This window comes from Cheilinus undulatus, linkage group 7 (assembly GCF_018320785.1).
Source record: "Cheilinus undulatus linkage group 7, ASM1832078v1, whole genome shotgun sequence".
Classification (NCBI taxonomy): domain Eukaryota; kingdom Metazoa; phylum Chordata; class Actinopteri; order Labriformes; family Labridae; genus Cheilinus; species Cheilinus undulatus.
Genome location: NC_054871.1, coordinates 48,590,050 through 48,608,668, shown reverse-complemented (window position 1 = coordinate 48,608,668; position 18,619 = coordinate 48,590,050). Strand labels below are relative to the sequence as shown.

At 39.3% G+C, this 18,619-nt stretch overlaps 1 protein-coding gene across 1 annotated transcript in view; it reads left to right on the top strand.

The window, feature by feature from the left end:
• Window positions 1-18,619, top strand: part of scfd2 (sec1 family domain containing 2) — a 282,684-nt gene that overhangs the window by 30,625 nt on the left and 233,440 nt on the right. Inside the window, exon 3 of the mRNA XM_041790453.1 lies at window positions 10,629-10,756. Coding sequence (XP_041646387.1) covers window positions 10,629-10,756 — 128 coding nt within the window. The remainder of the gene's footprint in view (window positions 1-10,628; window positions 10,757-18,619) is intronic.

Below are 18,619 nucleotides of genomic sequence, written 5' to 3'. Positions count from 1 at the left end.
CTGAAATGTGTTCACACATACACACGTATGTCCAACCCGGTTAAGAAGAGGCCGTAGAACGGGGAGAAAATTAAAGAAATCCTGAGTCACGACGGTTAGAGCCATTCTTTTCTGCTGCATCATACTCTTCCAGGAATAACTCCCCTCCTCATTTCCACCCCCTCCCCAGGAGTCATTAATGACTTGGACCCGGTCAGAGGTATTTATCACGGTAATGGGTGTTCATTCTTTAAGGTGGCATGCATGTCTTCTTTCATTTTACATGTTAACTGCTTTTTAATGGTACAACACTCCTTACACATGTAGGAGGATTTAGTGTGAGCTCAGACGCCCACACACTGACCAAACACTCATTCACTGCTCTGGTGGATAAGTCAAGGGCAAGAGTGCCCCCTACAGGCCATGTTAGATCAGCCTTACACAGACAGAGCCACTCTCTTAGTGCTTACAGATGGACGACGACATGCGTCCCGGACTCCCAGCCCCCGCCTTTCTCTCTGTCTCTCTCTCTCTGTCTGCTGTAGTAAAGAAGTTACTCAACGAGGTTTCTGGCTGGTTATGGAACCAGTCTCACACCCTGCCAATATAAACCTCACCCCTCACCCCCTCACCCCTAAGCCCCCTCCTTCGTCTGACCAAATGGCCCAGAGAAAGCGTCAGGGGAGTGGGCGGCTGGCGGTTTGGATGGGCTGAGAGCCAAATTAGAACCATGTTTCATCCAAACTCCACCGAGGCCTTCAGACTCGCTTGAAAGCTCAGGGTTGTGTTCAAACATACAGATGCAAGTCACACAAACACACATGGAGCACACATATGGCCCAGCCGAGTCACAGTACTGGTATTCAAACCACGACAAGTATGTGGAGATTCAGCATTTGCGTAATCGAAGAAGTTTTAATATTTCATCCAGTGCCTGGAAGGTGTTTTTCCTACCGATTAGGGGAAGTTTTCCAGAAATTACTCCATGTTTGAGCACGTGACCTAGAGTTTGGACATGGCCAATTCTTCTTCATGTCTCAATCTCAAAGGAGGCTGTTGATTAATACTGTACATCACTGATCATCAACTGGCGGCCCAAGGGCCAATTCAGGACCCCCAAAGCTTTCTGTCTGGCCCCCAGAAGATCATTAAATTCAGAAAAGGAGGAAAAGAAGATGTTTTGGTTTTAGGAGTATCTTCAAGGCTTCAAATGTCGGCAGCTTTTAAATCCATCCAAAAAAAAAAAAAAAAAATTGAAATAGTTTTAGAATGATATTATGTTGACCTGTTTTTACAGAAATTCACTCGTCATTCATAATTAGTAAATATATTTTTAAAAATGGGTTAAGACTGGCAGAAATGTTGCAATAATGGCCCGAGTAAGTGATGAAATGGGTTAGACAGTGGCAAAATGGGTTGTGGAGAGATACAAAGGGGCAAAAATGTGCAGGAAAAGAGGTAGAAATGTGGCAAAAAAATTGGTAAAAGAGGAAAGAAGGGGCAAAAAGTGTAAAATATGAGTTATTAGGAAGAAAAATGGTGCAAAAAAAGTCATGAAAAAGGGTTAAAAAGTGGCAATATGGATACAAGAGTGGCACAAAGGGGCAAAAATGTGCAGGAAAATTGGTTTAAAAGGGTTAGAGAAAAGAAAAGTTGTTTCAAAGAGGTCAAAAGTTATCAAAAATGAGTTAAAAGTGGCAAAAATATTGCAAAAATAGCCTGGCAAAGTAGTGAAAAGGGGTTAAAAAGTGGGACACAGGAAAAGTAATTTACAGGAAAGCTGCAAAAATGAGTTAAAGAGTGTCAAAATGGGCAAAAGGAAAAAGTGGCAAAAATTATCAAAAATAAGTTAAGGTGCTGAAATTGTTGCAGAAATGGCCGAATGAAGTAATGAAAGGGGTTAAAAGTGTGAAAAATGAATTAACATTAGTGCTAATCAAAATTGGGGAAGGGTCATTATTTGGGATTTTCAGGGGCCCAGACAATTCTGTGGGCCGGCCTGTGTCTTTGTTGCCTGCTGCATTATAGATAATAGGGATGGAGCTTGCTGTAATACCTAAAATTGTCCTGCGTTTTGAAAAGAAATACAAAGACTAACACAATAATATTTTAATCAGACTGAAATATTTATTTAATTTTTGTTTATTTGAAAGTCCGTCTCCCAAACTCTCTGTCGAGACTAAATCTGACCCTTGTGCAAATGTGGTTGATGACCCCTGCTGTACATACTAATGCATATGGAGAGATAAAGCACGGCTTTGTTAGATTTATTTTAGAGGAGGAAAGTGGAAAAAGTCATAAAAAAGGATGAGAGAGTGGAGTATAACATGCTGCAAAGGAGCTACGGACCAGCTTGAACCTGGGCCATCCACATACATGAGACAGTACCCATCCAGGTTGCTCCAAGAAAAGCAATTTTGAATTAACTTGAAATTTAACACACAAGTCTAGCTCAGTGTTCTCCACAACAAAAGCCTTAGACCACTGAAGCCAGTCCTGACAGATTGTCTGCCATTTATAATTTTTTCAAATTATATTTATGTCTTCTAAACTGTAGGACAGACTAGTGCTAAATTTTCTGCGAACTCTTTGAGCAAAACTACATCAAGCCTTATTATGATCTTCTTTGTTTTAAAGTTACTGACCAATAAGCTTTTAGTCCATCTGATTAACTTGATTGAACATGATTTGAAAATGTGCACACCTCTCTTTAGAAGGCCTCACAGCTGACAATGATATCAGAACTAAAACAAAGCTATGACATCAAAAGATTTTCCTGCAGAGCTCAGAAACAGGATTGATGACAGGCACAGATCTGAGGAAGGCTACTGAATAATTCTGCTGCTCTGAAGGTTCCCTAGAGTACAGTGGCCTCCAGGACCAGGACTCTTCCGAGAGCTGGTTACCTAGCCAGACTAAACAAGCGGAGGAGACAGAACTTAGTTAGAGAGGAGGCCAAGTCGCTGACTGAGCTCCAGAGATCCTATATGGAGATAGGGCTGGGCAATTAATCGCAAATTAGATTAAATCAATGCAATTTTCAAATCGCAGGAGTTGCAATATTTCTTTAACTTGAAATGTGTCAAAATACCAGTTTAATAAATCATCTTTTTGCAGCGGCAGAGATTTATGCACATTTTGCAAGCATTCAAGTGTCATTTTTTTTAATAATGGTTTACAAAAATTCTCCTTTTTGTGTTTTATGTATGTTTTTCTCAGTCACTTGAGTCATATAAAAATGATAATGCTAATAAACAAAACATTTGCAAACAAGCAAAAATAGTTAGCTCATTCTATCTAAAACTGATGACGCCTAGTGTTACTTCATAAAAGTCATACCCCATCTGCAATCAGCTGGTAGCCAGCCTCACCTCCTCCACCCCAGCTGCCTCCTTTATAGCTGTAAGCTTGTTGCACCCTCATATTCAGATTCATGCTACTATGGATTAATTGCTTCTGAAATAATTTCACTGTTTTCAATACACATGGTCTTATTTATAAAATCATTTATTGCTTGAATTTGTTGAATAATATATAACATTAACCCAAGAATAATCGCATATTAAATCGCAATTGCAATATTTGGGAAATAAAATCACAATTAGATTCTTTTTTCAAATTGTTCAGCCCTATATGGAGATGGGACAAAGTTCCAGAAGGACAACCATCACTGCAACCCTTCCTTTCTATGGGAAAGTGGGCTTCTGTTACTTTTAGTGCACTGTTATGGAAATAAATGATGATATGACTATGTGAATTAAATCTGCCCAACATGACGTTTCTGTCTTTGTGAATTTTAAACCTGTTCGTTGCCGTTTGCAACTTTAAGGACTGGAACAAACGAATTTCAGCTTCTTGCTGTATTTAACTTATTCTGACTGTTTCATTTTTACACAAGACTCTGGTCCTGGGCTGAGTCCTGCTTGCCGGGCAGTGCGTCTAGTTCTTGTGTGAAGATGGCGGCCGTCCCAGTGTGAGCCCCTCTCTCCTCCCCATCCAGCAACGGCCCAACGTCTGGAACAGATTACATCTGATATTAAACACATGGCAGCAGTTAGAAAGGAGAAAAGGCGAGAGAAGAAAAAAGTTTGAAAAAAAAAAGAAAAGAAAAACAGAGTGGATTTGTCAACTAGCCCCCTCCTACCTTTCCCCTCGTTGGGCCCGCGTACCCTCTTTTCTTTCTTTGTCTCCTTTTCACTTCAGTTTCTGGTCACTCCTGAGGGTACAGAGACGCTAATGTCTGTCTGTGTGTCAAAGGCGCACACAGATGTAGCTCTTGATTCCTTTTTATCCCGCCAACAAAGTGTCAGCGGCTTTAGAAGGGCAGGAAATCTGAGAGGAGAGCGATGGAGACAGGGGAATAAAACTTGTTATAGTCTGAGCTTGAATTCAGCTATTTTACTTTCTTTTATCTCTCCTTTAGCGGGATGGACCCACTGAGACCGAAGTCTCCCTGAAAGAATACGAGTAAAAACAGGACAGATATGAGTGCAGTTCGAAATCTTACATAAACACTCAAAACCAGGCCCATCCTAATGTTTTTAATGTTCTCAATCTTCCTGTTTTAGAAACGGTTCATGCAATTTCCTTTTTAAGTGGATCACATTTGCTCTTTTTTGCATCACAAGAAGAGAGAGCCTTTTATAACTGTCACTAAAAAAATATTACATATAATGGGTGCAGCATCACCAAAGAAGTCTTTTCCTATTTGTTCCTAAGCCTTGTTTTTTTTAGGTCAGGGGTGTCAAACAAAATCACAGCAGGGGCCGGATTCTGGATTCAGGACTAACCTGAGGGCCTAACAGGGTCACCTTTTTAACCATAAGCTGTCAACCTCATTTCACCAGAATCATGAAACACGGGACGTGATGTTAAACTGTCTGTTGTGCCAATAGATGGTATGCACTCACATGAGGGCTTCCTTGATGTTAAGAGTGATTGGGAGTCCTCCTGGTGGTTCCTCCTGGTGGTTTCTTGATGTTAAGAGCGTTATTGGAGGTGCATCTCAGATATGGACGGATGTAAATTTGGGACACATCATCAGTAGTATACCTTTGAGTCATAGGGCGTTTAGGCCTTTTAACACTAGAGACCCTCATCAAAGGCGCCCAGCTATGGGGTGATCAAGCCCGAGCTTGTGTCCCATGCCCAATCACGAGATGCCTAGATCACTGATCATCAACTGGCGGCCTGGGGGCCACATCAGGCCCCCCAAAGCTTCCTGTCTGGCCCTTGAAAGATCATTAAATTCAGAAAAGGAGGAAAAGAAGATTCTGTGGTTTTAAGAGTATCATTTGGCTTTTAATGTCTGCAGCTGTTAAATCCATCCCACAAACAATTAATATTGAAAATAGTTTTAAAATGACTTAACATTTGATCGGTTTTTACTGAAATTTACTGTCATAATTAGTAGATATTTTAAAAAGGGTTAAGGTTGGTAGAAGTGCTGCAAAAATGGCCAGATAAAGTGGTGAAAATGGGTTAGAGTAGCAAAAATGATTGATAAGTGGCAAAATGGTTGTGGAGTGGCAAAAATGGGCAGAAAAAGTGGTGAAAAGAGGTAAAAATGTGGGAAAAAATGGTAAAGGAGGAAAAAATTGGGCAAACTGTGTCAAATATTGGTTACAAATAAAAAATTGTGCAAAAAAAGCGGTGAAAAGGGGTTTAAAATGGCAAAAATGGAATAAAAAAGTGACAAAAATGGATAAAAGAGTGGCACAAAGGGGATAAAACGTGCAAGAAAAGTGGTTTAAATTGATTGAGGTAAATAGTAAAGAAAAAAAGGTTAAAAATGGAAAAAAAATGGGTTTAAAGTTGCAAAAATTGTTGAAAAAATTAATGAAAAGGGGTTAAAAATGGCAAAAATAGAAGAAAAGTGTCAAAAATGGATAAGAGTGGCACAAAGGGGATAAAACATGAAGGAAAAGTGGTTTCAAAAGGGGCTGAAATATTGCAAAAAATCAGTTTAAGGGGCAAAAAGGGTTAATACTGGTGCTAAATCACAATAACGGAGTGCCCCTACTCTGGGATTTTCTGGGGCCCAGCCACTTCTGTTGTCAGGCCTGTCTACTTGTGGCCTTCTGCATTATAGATAACAGGGATAGATCTTACAGGTAATGACTAAAATGTCCTGCATTTTGAAAGAAAATACAAATACTATAACAATATTTCAGTCAGACCAAAATATTTATTTAATGTTTGTTTTTGAGAAAGTCCAGCCCCCAGAGTTTCTGTCGGGACTGAATCTGGCCCTTGTGCAAATGTACTTGATGACCCCTGGCCTAGATGTTGTTCATGGGGGATTCTGTCCTGGGTTCTCAAGTGGGGAAGGGGGTGGTGGTGTTAGGGAGTGGGTCCTCTCGCTGTAGTTGGAGCCCAGCAAGGGTCCTTCTGCTTGAGCCATATCCTCTGGCTACTTCTACTACCTTGGACACAGATCTAATGGTCTGCCGCAGAGCCTGTCTTTGGCTTCCCAGGTCCTTCAGCAGCCTGATGGCGGAAGTAGCGACAAATCCTCTGCATCCCACTTCGACTGGACGGACTTTTGCCTTCCATCCTCGCTGTTCTGCGTTGGCTGCCAGTTCTGTGTACCGCAGTTTTTTTTCGCTCATAGGCCTCTTCAACCAAGTGCTCCCATGGTACTGTGAGTTTTATGATGTACACAGACTTCAGTGAAGGGGACCAGAGGACCATGTCTGGCCTAAGGGTGGTGGATGCAATGTCAGGTGGAAAGACTAACTGTTGGCTAATGTCCACAAGCATCTGCCAGTCATGGGCCATGGCTAGTTGTCCAGTTTCTGGCTTGGTAGCAGGATGTTTGGGCTTTTCCTGTTCCTTTTCCCTGATGAATGCTGGTGCCTTGATGGTATCATTTGCTCTCAGGGGCAGAGAGTTGGCTGTACTCCTCCTGATGCTGTGCTTCTGCCAGGCTCTTGAGGACCTGGTTGTGCCTCCAGGTGTAGCGGACTTGTGTGAGACTGGTCTTGCAACCGGTCATGATGTGTTTGAGAGATGCTGGACTTGGGCAGAGGGCGCAGGTCAGATCCTCACCATACCACTGGTGGAGGTTCTTTGGTGATGGGAGCACACCGTACGTGGCTCTGATGATAACGCTGACGTTGCTTGCCTCCATTTCCCAAAGCTCCCTCCAGCTGAGGTTCCTCCTCTGCAGGCCTTCCCACCGCATCCACTGCCCCTGCTTAGCAAGCGAGACAGCCTTTGCACTTCTTGCAGTCTCCTCTTGACAGCTTACCTCCTCCACCACCATCTTCCTCCGCTCTGGTGCTGAGGCCTTACACCAAGTTGGTTTGTAATGAAATAAGTAAAATAAGAACTAAAATATGAAAAAAGACTTAGCATTGATGATAAATGATTCTGACATTTAAAAAGTTAAAAAGAAAAGTTTAAAGGCTCACTGTATTATTTGGTTATATGCTATTGACTGAAGTGGGACATCTAGTGTCTTGAAGTGGTTATAACAATGCTTTTAAGATGTTTGGAACCTTGAGCTTGCCGTAGTTATGCTGAAGTCGGCCACGATCCCGAATGTAACTTTTCTTCTACCATCCTGTTTTGAAGACGTTTGCCTGTAAGTATTTCACATGTAGAGTTTTCAGTGTTGTTTACAAAGAGTTTTTGTGCTATGTTTCTGTGATAAAAGTTAAAAATCTGTTTTAAAACCAAAGTTATATCGATGTATGCTAACCGCTAGCATATCAATGCAATTTCCCGTATACGTTAGCATCAAGCTCGCGCAATGTTTTTTATATCGTTTTTTGGTACATAAGAAGATGTATAACATGTTTAATGTATTGAACGGGGATCTCTTGTGAGAGAGTAATTTACATTTCTTTTCTGTGTTCAGTTTTACAGTGCTTCTTGAGTAAAACTTGCAGAAAATCCTGAATCAGAGTTTTCTTGGGAAGCTGTTGTCTATCTGCTAAGCTAAGATAACTGGGGCAGAATACTCACAATCTGAGAAAATTAAATTTATTAGTTCAAGAAGGTCAAAACATGAAATTGAAATTGAAAAATAATGTTTTTTTTTAAAGGCAAATATATTAGAATTAAGTCGAAATCATGAGTTTGAAAGGGCAAAATATGAAATAAAACTTGTACTCACAAAATTTAAAGTCAAAATATAATTCAAATTTTTAAAATGTGAGTCTGTAGTGTCCTTTAGTCTAAAACAGGCAGTACTGCAGCCTTCAGTCCTCTTTACCCAGATTTATTACAAAGAAATCAAAGTTTTGGTCTGATTTTTCCTGTCAGGCATGAATTGTGTGGCCAAAAAGATTGATCCTGATCCAGCCGGTTACTTCCGACAGCGTTCAATGTCTGCGTTGTCTAAGGCAGTGGTTCTCAACTGGTGGGTCTGGACCCAAAAGTGGGTCATGAAGCTCTTTCTAGTGGGTCGTAAAAGGGTGCCAGGAAAAAGAAATGCAGCAAAAAGTCTATGAAAGTGTGTGGACATACAGTACACCCGTACATTTTGTCAAAATTTTCAAGTTCTAATGAGCACATTTAGGTTTTTTCTCAAGGTTTCAAATAATTTATATTCTTAATCCCCATAATGAAATTGTTTTCCCTGAGATAATGAGGAAATTCTTTGAGAAACAACCAAATTCCCATGCCCTATGATGCTTCTTGAAACATGTTTGTTTTGCTCTTTCTCTTTGTTCATTCATGTTTTCTTCCACTGCAGGTCCAAACAGTAACATACTCATCAAAAACACTTGGTAATGATTGAATGATTTCAGAAATCTGGGTCACGATTGGTTGACAAGGAGGTGGCGATGGGTCCTGCCTTAGACCAGTTAAGAACCACTGGTCTAAGGCAGGCCTTATACCAGAGGACTTTTCTAAAACTTTTAAAAGACTGTAAAAAGAGTGACATCGGAGACCCTCACATGTAATGAGGGCCTAACATTTATCCAAACTGTTAACCCTATTTTCATCAGTGATAAATTATGGTAAAAAATAGCACAGATGATAAATGATTTTGAGATTTAAAAAGTCATAATGATAAGTTAAAAAGGCTCATGATCTGAGATGTAAAAAAAATCAAACTTATTAGTTCAAAGGTTAAAACATAAAGATTATATGTTAAAATAATGCTTTATATATTAAATAGAAAATCACAATCATGTTTTTTAGGCAAAAATATGACTTAAAATTTAAAGTGGTGTACTTAAAAGATCAAAATATGAGATAAAGGTCAAAATAATAAATTGAAAAGGTCAAAATATGAGATAAAAGTGAAAATTAAAAATGGAAAAGCCGAAAATATGAGATAATGTCAAAATTATAAATTTAGAAAGTCAAACTATGAGAGAAAAAGTGAAAATTAAAAACTGAAAAAGCCGAAAATATGAGATTATGTCAAAATTATAAATTGAAAAGGTCAAAATATGAGATAAAAAATTAAAAATTAAAAATGGAAAAAGTCGAAAACATTAGATAAAGGTCAAAATAATAAATTGAAAAGGTCAAAATATGAGATAAAAACTGAAAATTAAAGATGGAAAAAGTGGTAAATATTAGATAAAGTCAAATTATAAATGGTAAAGGTCAAAATATGAGATAAAAAATCAAAACAATAAATGTTAAGGGTCAAAATATGTTAAAAAAAAAAAAAAAAAGTCAAAAAAATAGATTTAAGTCATAATTATGCAATACAAAATTGAAAATATGAAATGAAAACAAAAATGAATTTTTTTTCCCACAATTCTTTTTATCTAATTCTTTTCACTCTTTATTTTTTCTCCCACATTTTTATGACTTAAGAATATTTGATATCATCAAGGTTAAGTTTACATTTTTATACTGGAGAAAATCTGCAGAGCTTATATTTTGGTGCCAGTTATAATAACAATAGGATATACCTATCTTGCGGGCAGGGTCTAACTGTTCCACGGACCAGATTTGGCCCCAGGCCTTGAGTTTAACACACCTGAGTTACATGCAATATCATCAAAACCATTTAGAGGCAATCTAGTTAAGGTAGAAATATGGACTGCTTCAAATGCCTGTAGTGGGTCAGTGAAAAAAGCTGCACATTTTTTACTTATTTGACTAGAAAGGAGTGCTTTTTAAACGTAAAGTCTGTGAAGCACCCTTTTTATTTTCTTCTTAAATCTCCCTCTGCTCCTAACAGATGGTAGCAGTCTCACAGACATGCCTTGTCCTCGGTTTCCCATTAGAGATGTGGATCAGTGTGTTTTGTAACCTCACAGATAATGAGACGAGGGGCGGAGGGGACCGAGATGAACCCTGCGATGATATCAGGAGGAGCCTCGGTGTTCACGCTCTGCTGTTGGTTGTAAGGACAGACCAGAGAAATGTTGTCACACAGACGTTTGAGGTGGATCAGGAACATTCCTGATGTTCCCGTCGCTAATTTCTTCTTTTTCCTGTGAGGGGTCCCACAGGGGAGTCGCTGCTCCCTGACCAGCAGGCTCTGGGACGAGCACTCAATCACGTTCCTGTAGTCTTTTTGTGTTTATACTCGGAGTCCTGCAGGCTCTGAGGAAACAACAGGAGCAGAAACAGAATGTTGGAGCTGAAAATCACTGCACAACCTTGAGTAAAGTGTTATTTTAAAAGTTTCCCCATGTCTAAATGAGCTGTTTGATTGTTTTACTCGCCAGGTCTTCTACAGCACAATCACTCTGGGAGGCAATGCTGACCAATAAACACAAAGAGGGAGTGATGGAGGTCCGACGGCAACTTGTGGAAGCAGCCAGCAAGGAGAAACTGCCAATAAAGATGAGCATGGGTAAGAAGCAGATGGAATAAAACACACATTTGTTTCCCATGAAATAAAACAGATTTAGTGAAAATAAAAACTAATAGACATTAAAATAAGTCAAAACAGCTGAGTACAGCAAGAGATTCCAGGAGACAAGTGTGCAGAGTTTAGAGCAGAGCCATAGCGCCTCCTACTGACATGCATCTCCTCCGCCTGGACTTTTATTTGCCCATGTGGCCACAGAGGAAATCTGAACCACATGTTGGCTCACACACTAACACACACACATGCTCGTATGCACACACGCTGCTTTTGAAAACTTTTGTTCTTTGTTAATGAAGCAAAGGGGGCTGCAGCGAGGGATAAAAATATGTGTAGGCACGCAAAAATAAAGTCATTACAAGTACAAGTTCTACAGTGCCCTCCTGCAAGTTCACCTCTACACCACAGGCTGACTCACAGAGGTAATGGATGTCCTACTCCACACTTACACGCACACATAGGGCTAATATGCAGGTTAGCATCTGGCAGAAAGAGTGGGGTTTAAAGGGAGGGGCACTGTGGTCCCTGGGCTCCTATAATCTATGAGGTAAAGAAGGTCTCGTCGCTCGTAACGAGCAGGTTGTAATATGTAAGAGGTCACACAGACATCCACTCCCCACACACTCTGCCAACCATCTGCAAACACATGGTGGTTTCCTTTCACACTTTAGTGCTAAACAGCAGTCCTTCAAATCCTGGATGGATGCTACATCGAGGATTTGTTTAAACGAATCCACAACAAAGAGGGATTGAGCTGTAGAGGCAGAGGGAGCAAAGAAGGAGACATAGTTGAATAAAAATATGATGACGGTTCATCAAGAAAAAAGGCAAGTTTAAAAGTTAGCATCAGTTTTGTTAGTAATTACTGGGTTCACAGAGGTCATGGTTTGGCTGGTACCTCAGTTTTGGGGTCATAGTTTGGTAAAGGTTTGTTAAAAAAGGAACATAAAGTCCCAAATTTAAAGGCCTAACTCCAGGGTTGGAAAGTAACTAATTAGATATTCTCAAATTTCTGTAACTGAGTTTTTTGGGGGGTATTTTTTTGAGTACATTTTGAGATCAGTACTTTTACTTCTACTTAAGTACGTCATAACCACTGTACTTTTACTTGAACACAATACTCTTGTACTTTTTCCACCTTTGTTGATTACATAGTAGCACATAGAGCGAGGATGATTCACATTCACATTCCAAAATATTAAAACGGAATTTGGCAAAAAATAAAACTGATTTCATAGGGCCCTAAAGAAGAGATTCACAGATGGAGAAACAGGTAAGCTGTAGACACATTTTCATATTTTATCAGCGCAACAAGTCCCTGAAATCACACCCGTATCCACATATCACACTTACTCAAGTTAGACATTATGATTTTCCGGACCTTTGGTTTAATACATTTTCTCTGACTGGACCTCTTTGAATTTTAACTGATCACCCCTGGTTTAGGCGCTGCTTGGATAGCTAGCATTGGAAGCTAGCAAGGCCTTCGGCTGTGTACACTGTGACGCCAATTTTATAGCATATATCTGCCATATTACAGCTAACAAAAAAGGCCAGCAAATGGCAGCAGTTGTAAAGCTGCATGATGCAGCGCATGCCTCACACTGAAACAAGGTGGTACTCAGACCAGTAACATGGGTCATAGTGTTTTTCTATAGCCAGCAGGCTAAAAGCTAAGATACTGGAGTATTTCAGGTGTCTTCAACCACTAGAAAGTCAGGAGTTTGACATGAGTCATTCAAGGTGTAAGAAGGTAAAACACTGCAGCAACACCAGTCTTCATCAATTCTATCATCAGTTAACAACAACAGCTTAGCTTACCGGGCTAGTCTGTGTCATCCAAACCAGCACTGAATGACGCTGTAAACTCAAGTTTCCCTCAACCTCTGATCACGAGATCATAAGAAGCACTTATTGCTTTCTTTGTAAAGTCATAAGCCGAAAAGCATCGCTGATTAAAGTGGGCTTATGGTAAAGTGAAACCAGAATATTATATGAAAGTATGAAAAATAGCCGCAAGACAGACACAGAGAGGGCCACTTTAAGTTTAAGAAGTTACATAATAGCTAAGTGATTATAAATAGACGACTTTAATTTCGCTGTATCTCTGGGGATCTGAATTTAAGTGTTTAAAAATATAAGAACCTTTAATCTATACCTTCACTGTTATCCTCTACAATGTAGGACGGCTGCTGCAGTGAATTCGACTTCTGTGTCATAATACAAATCATATTGTGAGACTATGGAAAATACCCAGCCCTATCACAATGTATGTTCTGGCTCATTCAGTTGGCAAATTTGCCCTTAACCTGCCCTTTTGAACACAGATTTTTTACTCTGGATTACCATATTAACTTACAGGAGTGTTAACCTTTAATCTTTTGGATGCAGCTGAGGAGGACTGGCCTACAGCAGCAGACTCTACATGCTGCTTACAGCTGCAGGAGTTTTACAACCAGTCCAAGGTGCTGCATTTTTATTAGTTCAATGCAAATACCCTTACACTAAAGAGCTGCAGTTTGAGCTTACCTATGCTCTCTCTGTCATACTGCTTTACACATGAAAGCATACATACACAGAAACAAATACTCCTCTCTCACCTTTCCTCTGCTTGTATTTTAACAGCCAGATCATACACATAAATATGGATACTGAATGAAGAGAATGATGAGAAAAAATTTCAAAGAACATTTTTGTTAGATTTTTTGTTGATGAAATGGACACTGTTGGAAAGGCTGCAGAAGATTATTTGGGCCTGCAGCTTCAAAACTATCTTTGATGGCTGCCACACAGTCCCTTCAGCCAAATGCACATGATGAAAGTACATCACAACTTCTGTATATACCCTCAAAAACTGCTGACTGACATGCTGTTAAGAGAATAACAGCCACGTAGGGAGAGAAGCGGGCACAGTGAACCCCCTCACACACTGAACCTTTATACCCTGACTGGCAGAAGACCAGATTCCATGAAGCTCCCTGAGCTCCCAGCGAACCCCCACAATGGTTCCCATCCTGCCCACCAGCTCCACCAGCGGAGTCTTCAATCCATCCAGCTCTGCTCTTATGAGACCGCTTTAAACCCAGGAACACTAAACGCTTAACATTAATACCTATCTGCTCTCTCTGTGCCCACTCACTCTGCAGGAGAGGAGGAATTACTCACAGTCCTAACACGTTCTCACTGTGGAGGGTTCATGCTGGTCAGGGGGGAATATATTCACTTAGGATACTTCTGACTGGGGCTGGGCAATACACAAACTTATTATTTTTTGTGTTAGAAAGAAACAAATGATTTTCAATGAAGCAAAATTATAAACTCAGATATGACTCTAATCACAATCAATACCACAGCACCAAAAACAGAAGTCCTAGACACCCACTGTAATCTAATTTCTCTAAATGATCAGGAATTACAGGCAAACTCTGACACACTGTCAAAATCACAAGTTCTTAACTAGTGGATCAGGACCTAAAAGTAGATTCCTAAACTGTTTTCAGTGGGCAAAAAACCTGTGATGTGAAGAAGCCCTAAGCAGCAATGTATCCAAATGAGGACTGGGCAATTAATCGCAAATGGGATGAAATTGCAATATGACATGCTGCAATTTATGAATTGCAGATGTTGCAATATTGCTTCAACTAAATTTGTCAAAATACCAGCTTAATACATTGATTTTTGCAGCAGCAGAGATTTTATGCACATTTTGCAAAAGTACAAGTGTCTCTCTGCTTTCCATGCTTTACAAAAATTGTCCTTTTTTTGTTTTAAACTAATTTTTCTTAATTAACAGGCCCGAATGCTGTGTCTCCACACAGCATTTAGGCATATTTGACATGTGACTTAATGTTCATTTGTATTTAAAGGTTTTAGCATCATTGTGATTGAAAATTCATCAGGGCACAAATTAGATTATATCGCAATATTGCATGCTGCAATTTTCAAATCACAGACCGTGCAATATTTATTTGTGTCAAAATAGCAGTTTGATACAATCTTTGTTATGCTTTTCACATAATTAAAACTTTCTAGTGCCTTTTTTTTTTAAACAAAAGTCCTACTTTTCTTACTCGTGTTTAATTTTCTTCATCAAAATAAGAAAATATGAAAACAGATCATGTCCTTCGATGTAGCAATTGACATCAAATTTGCCTTACGAGTCAGTACATAAATTAAATAGTTTTTCCCTAGTTTAACTTATCTAATATTGCACTTATTATAATGTAGAATGATTTCTTGCTCATGTTTGTTGAACAATGCAGAAAATGAGGAACCTAAATATTTGCCTATTAAATGGCAATGCAATTTTGCGGGAAGAAATTGCAATTAGATGTGGGTATCATATCAGTGAGTACATGTGTTTATGCACTGATCTGATGCGGTTTTATTCGAATCACTTCCAGACCGAGGTTTTCATATATGACAAGTTCGTGACACAGGTTATACAAAGTTCAACAGCTTTGCATCTGCTTTTCCTTTAATTAACATAACCTTTATGCACACTAAAGCCATGTCTTATTCCATATTTCATACTAAAACTTTTTGATTTAACTTTAAATATGCTCTGCATTTCCCAGCCCTACTCTAAACCCTGAATTCTCCCACATACTCATGTAAGTGAGTTGGTCCAACTTGGCTTCTTTTCATCTCACCAGGATAAGATCATCCAGAGAGAGACAGGAAAAATAATCCATTTCTCAGAGCCTGACAATGACCCGTCAGGTTTTTTTTACAGCACAATGGGATGATGAAATTCCCTCGCTGTTATACGTCTGTGTGTTTGTGTGGATATGTATGCGGTTACGCTGCAGAGTCTTGTGTTTATCTTGGGTGTTTTTGCTCTTAGCAGGGAATTAGTAAGACAGCTTTGGTTTCATCGTCCTTAAACATGCTTTCTATCTGCTCATCTACGACTGTGTGTGTGCATACGTGTGCGTCACCAGGCTGTTCAGTCTGCGTGTTCTGATACTTTACTGTAAATGAGACGTGTTGACAGGGCCTCTCTTCCAGCAGTGAATTCTGGTTTTTAGCGGCACAGAGGAGGGAGGCTCGCCGGACGATTGATTGCGTTCATTATTTCAGCCGATGTGTAATATCCCAATAAGTATTCATATTAAAACCTTTCATCTTTGCTCCTTTGATCTCAGTTTTAATGACAATCACAATCTGTAAGAGGGCAAAAAGGCTTTTCATTACATTTGGTAATTGATTTTTGGCTTCTTTCCATTTCACTAATGAATATTTTTCTGTTATATATAAGGACAAGGTTAAAGAAGGTTTTATCTCAGCTTTGAACTAGCAAATGAAATAAAATATCCTTGTAGAGCACAAAGTGTGGCCATTAATTTCAATGTAAAACCACTTTATTCAAGGAAAAGCAATTACTGAAGAATGAAAATAATATAAATGTGTTTAAGTTGGACCATTTTAGAACCTAAAGGGTAACAATTAGAATTAAAAAACTCAGAGACTCAAAAGATTAGGCAGGGCCCTTATCAAATCAGACGTTAGTGCAGATGATGAATGATTGTTACTTTAGATGTGCTTGTTATACTGATTTTTTTTTCAGGAGTAGAGCCTCAAACATTGACAAGAAATTCCATCTGTTGTTGTTGTAGTTCTAGGCAAAGGAATTTCTAATACAAAATCTCAACAACACAAAAAACACCCATCCATTCTGCCATAACATTTTGTACAGACCTTCATCATTTAATAGTATTGATAATAACAATGATAATAATATACAGTTCTCAGAGTATATTTACCAATTTGGGGGGGTCAGAATTTTTCATTCATTCATCCTTTTCAATACCACGTCATTTGCAGTGTTTCCTGGACATAAGTAATATTTGCTTTGTAAATTGTAGAATGTAGAATTGTCACTGATGGTCTGATACATTTGGTGTTCCCTAATCGCATGCTTCTGTTAGTAAACTGTATTACAGTACACTTCATGCAAATTGTATTTTATGTTGACAGCATCTACTGAAAGAAAACAAACTTATCTATGTACTTTTCTTGATTGAAATGGGCTTCTGTTGCCAATAAAATGTTAGCCTTCTAGCCATGCTAATGTAGCTAGTGTGCTAGCTTGCTAACTGTGCAATATCTGCTATGTCACCAATATGGTGTTCAGTGAAGGTTTGAAGTGTGCATCATTCATGCTCAGTTCTTAGGCGAGTGTGTACCAGCAGTATACTGCATTTAAGTCTACTTCTTAGTGTGCACGCATGATGTGCACTCTTAAATAAATATGTGGTATTTAGTAAAGAAGTATGCAATTTGACACCAAAAACGGTTTAATTAATTATTTTTTTTTTAAGTTTTCTGCACAAAAGAAAGTTTCACTGCAGAATAAATATACACCAAATTCAACATACAGTTTTGAGTTTTTTTGCATGTTTATCACACTTGAATGTTTTGTATAATTAAACCAATTTTTATATCTCACAAAGACAACCCAAGTAAATAGAAAATGCAGTGTTTGAAAGATTATTTAATTTTTTAAGGGGGGAAAAAATCCAAACCTATCTGACCCTGTGTGAAAAAGTAGTTGCTCCCCTTGTTAAATCATGAGTTAACTGTGATTAACCACAGTTTTTGGAAAGCTGAGTTTAATTTTACTGGCCACGACCAGGCCTGAATACTGCCAGATTTGTTGAATCAAGAAAAAACGTATATAGAAGCTGTCAGACAAAGTGAAGTAGGCTACAAGATCTCAGAAAGAAACACATCATGCCACGATCCAAAGAAATTCAAGAACAAATGAGAAACAAAGTGATTGAAATCTATCAGTCTGGAAAAGGTTACAAAGACATTTCCAAGGCTTTGGGACTCCAGTGAACCACAGCCAGAGCCATTATCCACAAATGGAGAAAACTGGGAACAGTGGTGAACCTTCCCAGGAGTGGTCGGCCGACCAAAATGACTCTAAGAGTGCAACGACGTCTCATCCAGGAGGTCACAAAAGAACCCAGAACCACATCCAAAGAACTGCAGGCCACACTTGGCTTCAGTTAAGGTCAGAGTTCATGACTCAACCATAAGAAAGACACTGGGCAACAATGGCATCATGGGGGAGTTTCAAGGCCAAAACCACTGCTGACATAAAAGAACACAAAGGCTCGTCTCACATTTTCCAAGAAACATCCTGATGATCCCCAAGACTTTTGGAGAAATATTCTGTGGACTGATGAGACAAAAGTTGAACTTTCTGGAAGGTGTGCGTCCCGTTACATCTGGAGTAAAAATAACAGCATTTGATAAAAATAACACCATGCCAACAGTCAAACATGGTGGTGGCAGTGTGATGGTCTGGGGCTGCTTTGCTGCTTCAGGACCTGGACCACTTGCTGTGATTGATGGAACCATGAATTCTGCTGTCTACCAGAAAATCCTGAAGGCGAACGTCCGGCCATCAGTTCATGACCTCAAGCTCAAGCGCTCTTGGGTTATGCAGCAGGACAACAACCCGAAACATACCAGCAAGTCCACCTCTGAATAACTCAAAGAAACAAAATTAAGGTTTTGGAGTGGCCAAGTCGGAGTCTGGATTTAAATCCAACTGAGATGCTGTGGTGTGACCTTAAACGGCAGTTCATGCTGGAAAACCCTCCAGTATGTCTGAGCTAAAACAATTCTGTGAAGAAGAGTGGGCCAAAATTCCTCCACAGCGATGTGAAAGACTCATCACCAGTCATCACAAACGCTTCATTTCAGTTATTGCTGCCAAGGGTGGAACAACCAGTTATTAGGTTCAGGCGGCAATTACTTTTTCACACAGGGGCAGATAGGTTTGGATTTTTTCCCCCTCTTAAAAAATTTAATAATCATTCAAGCACTGCATTT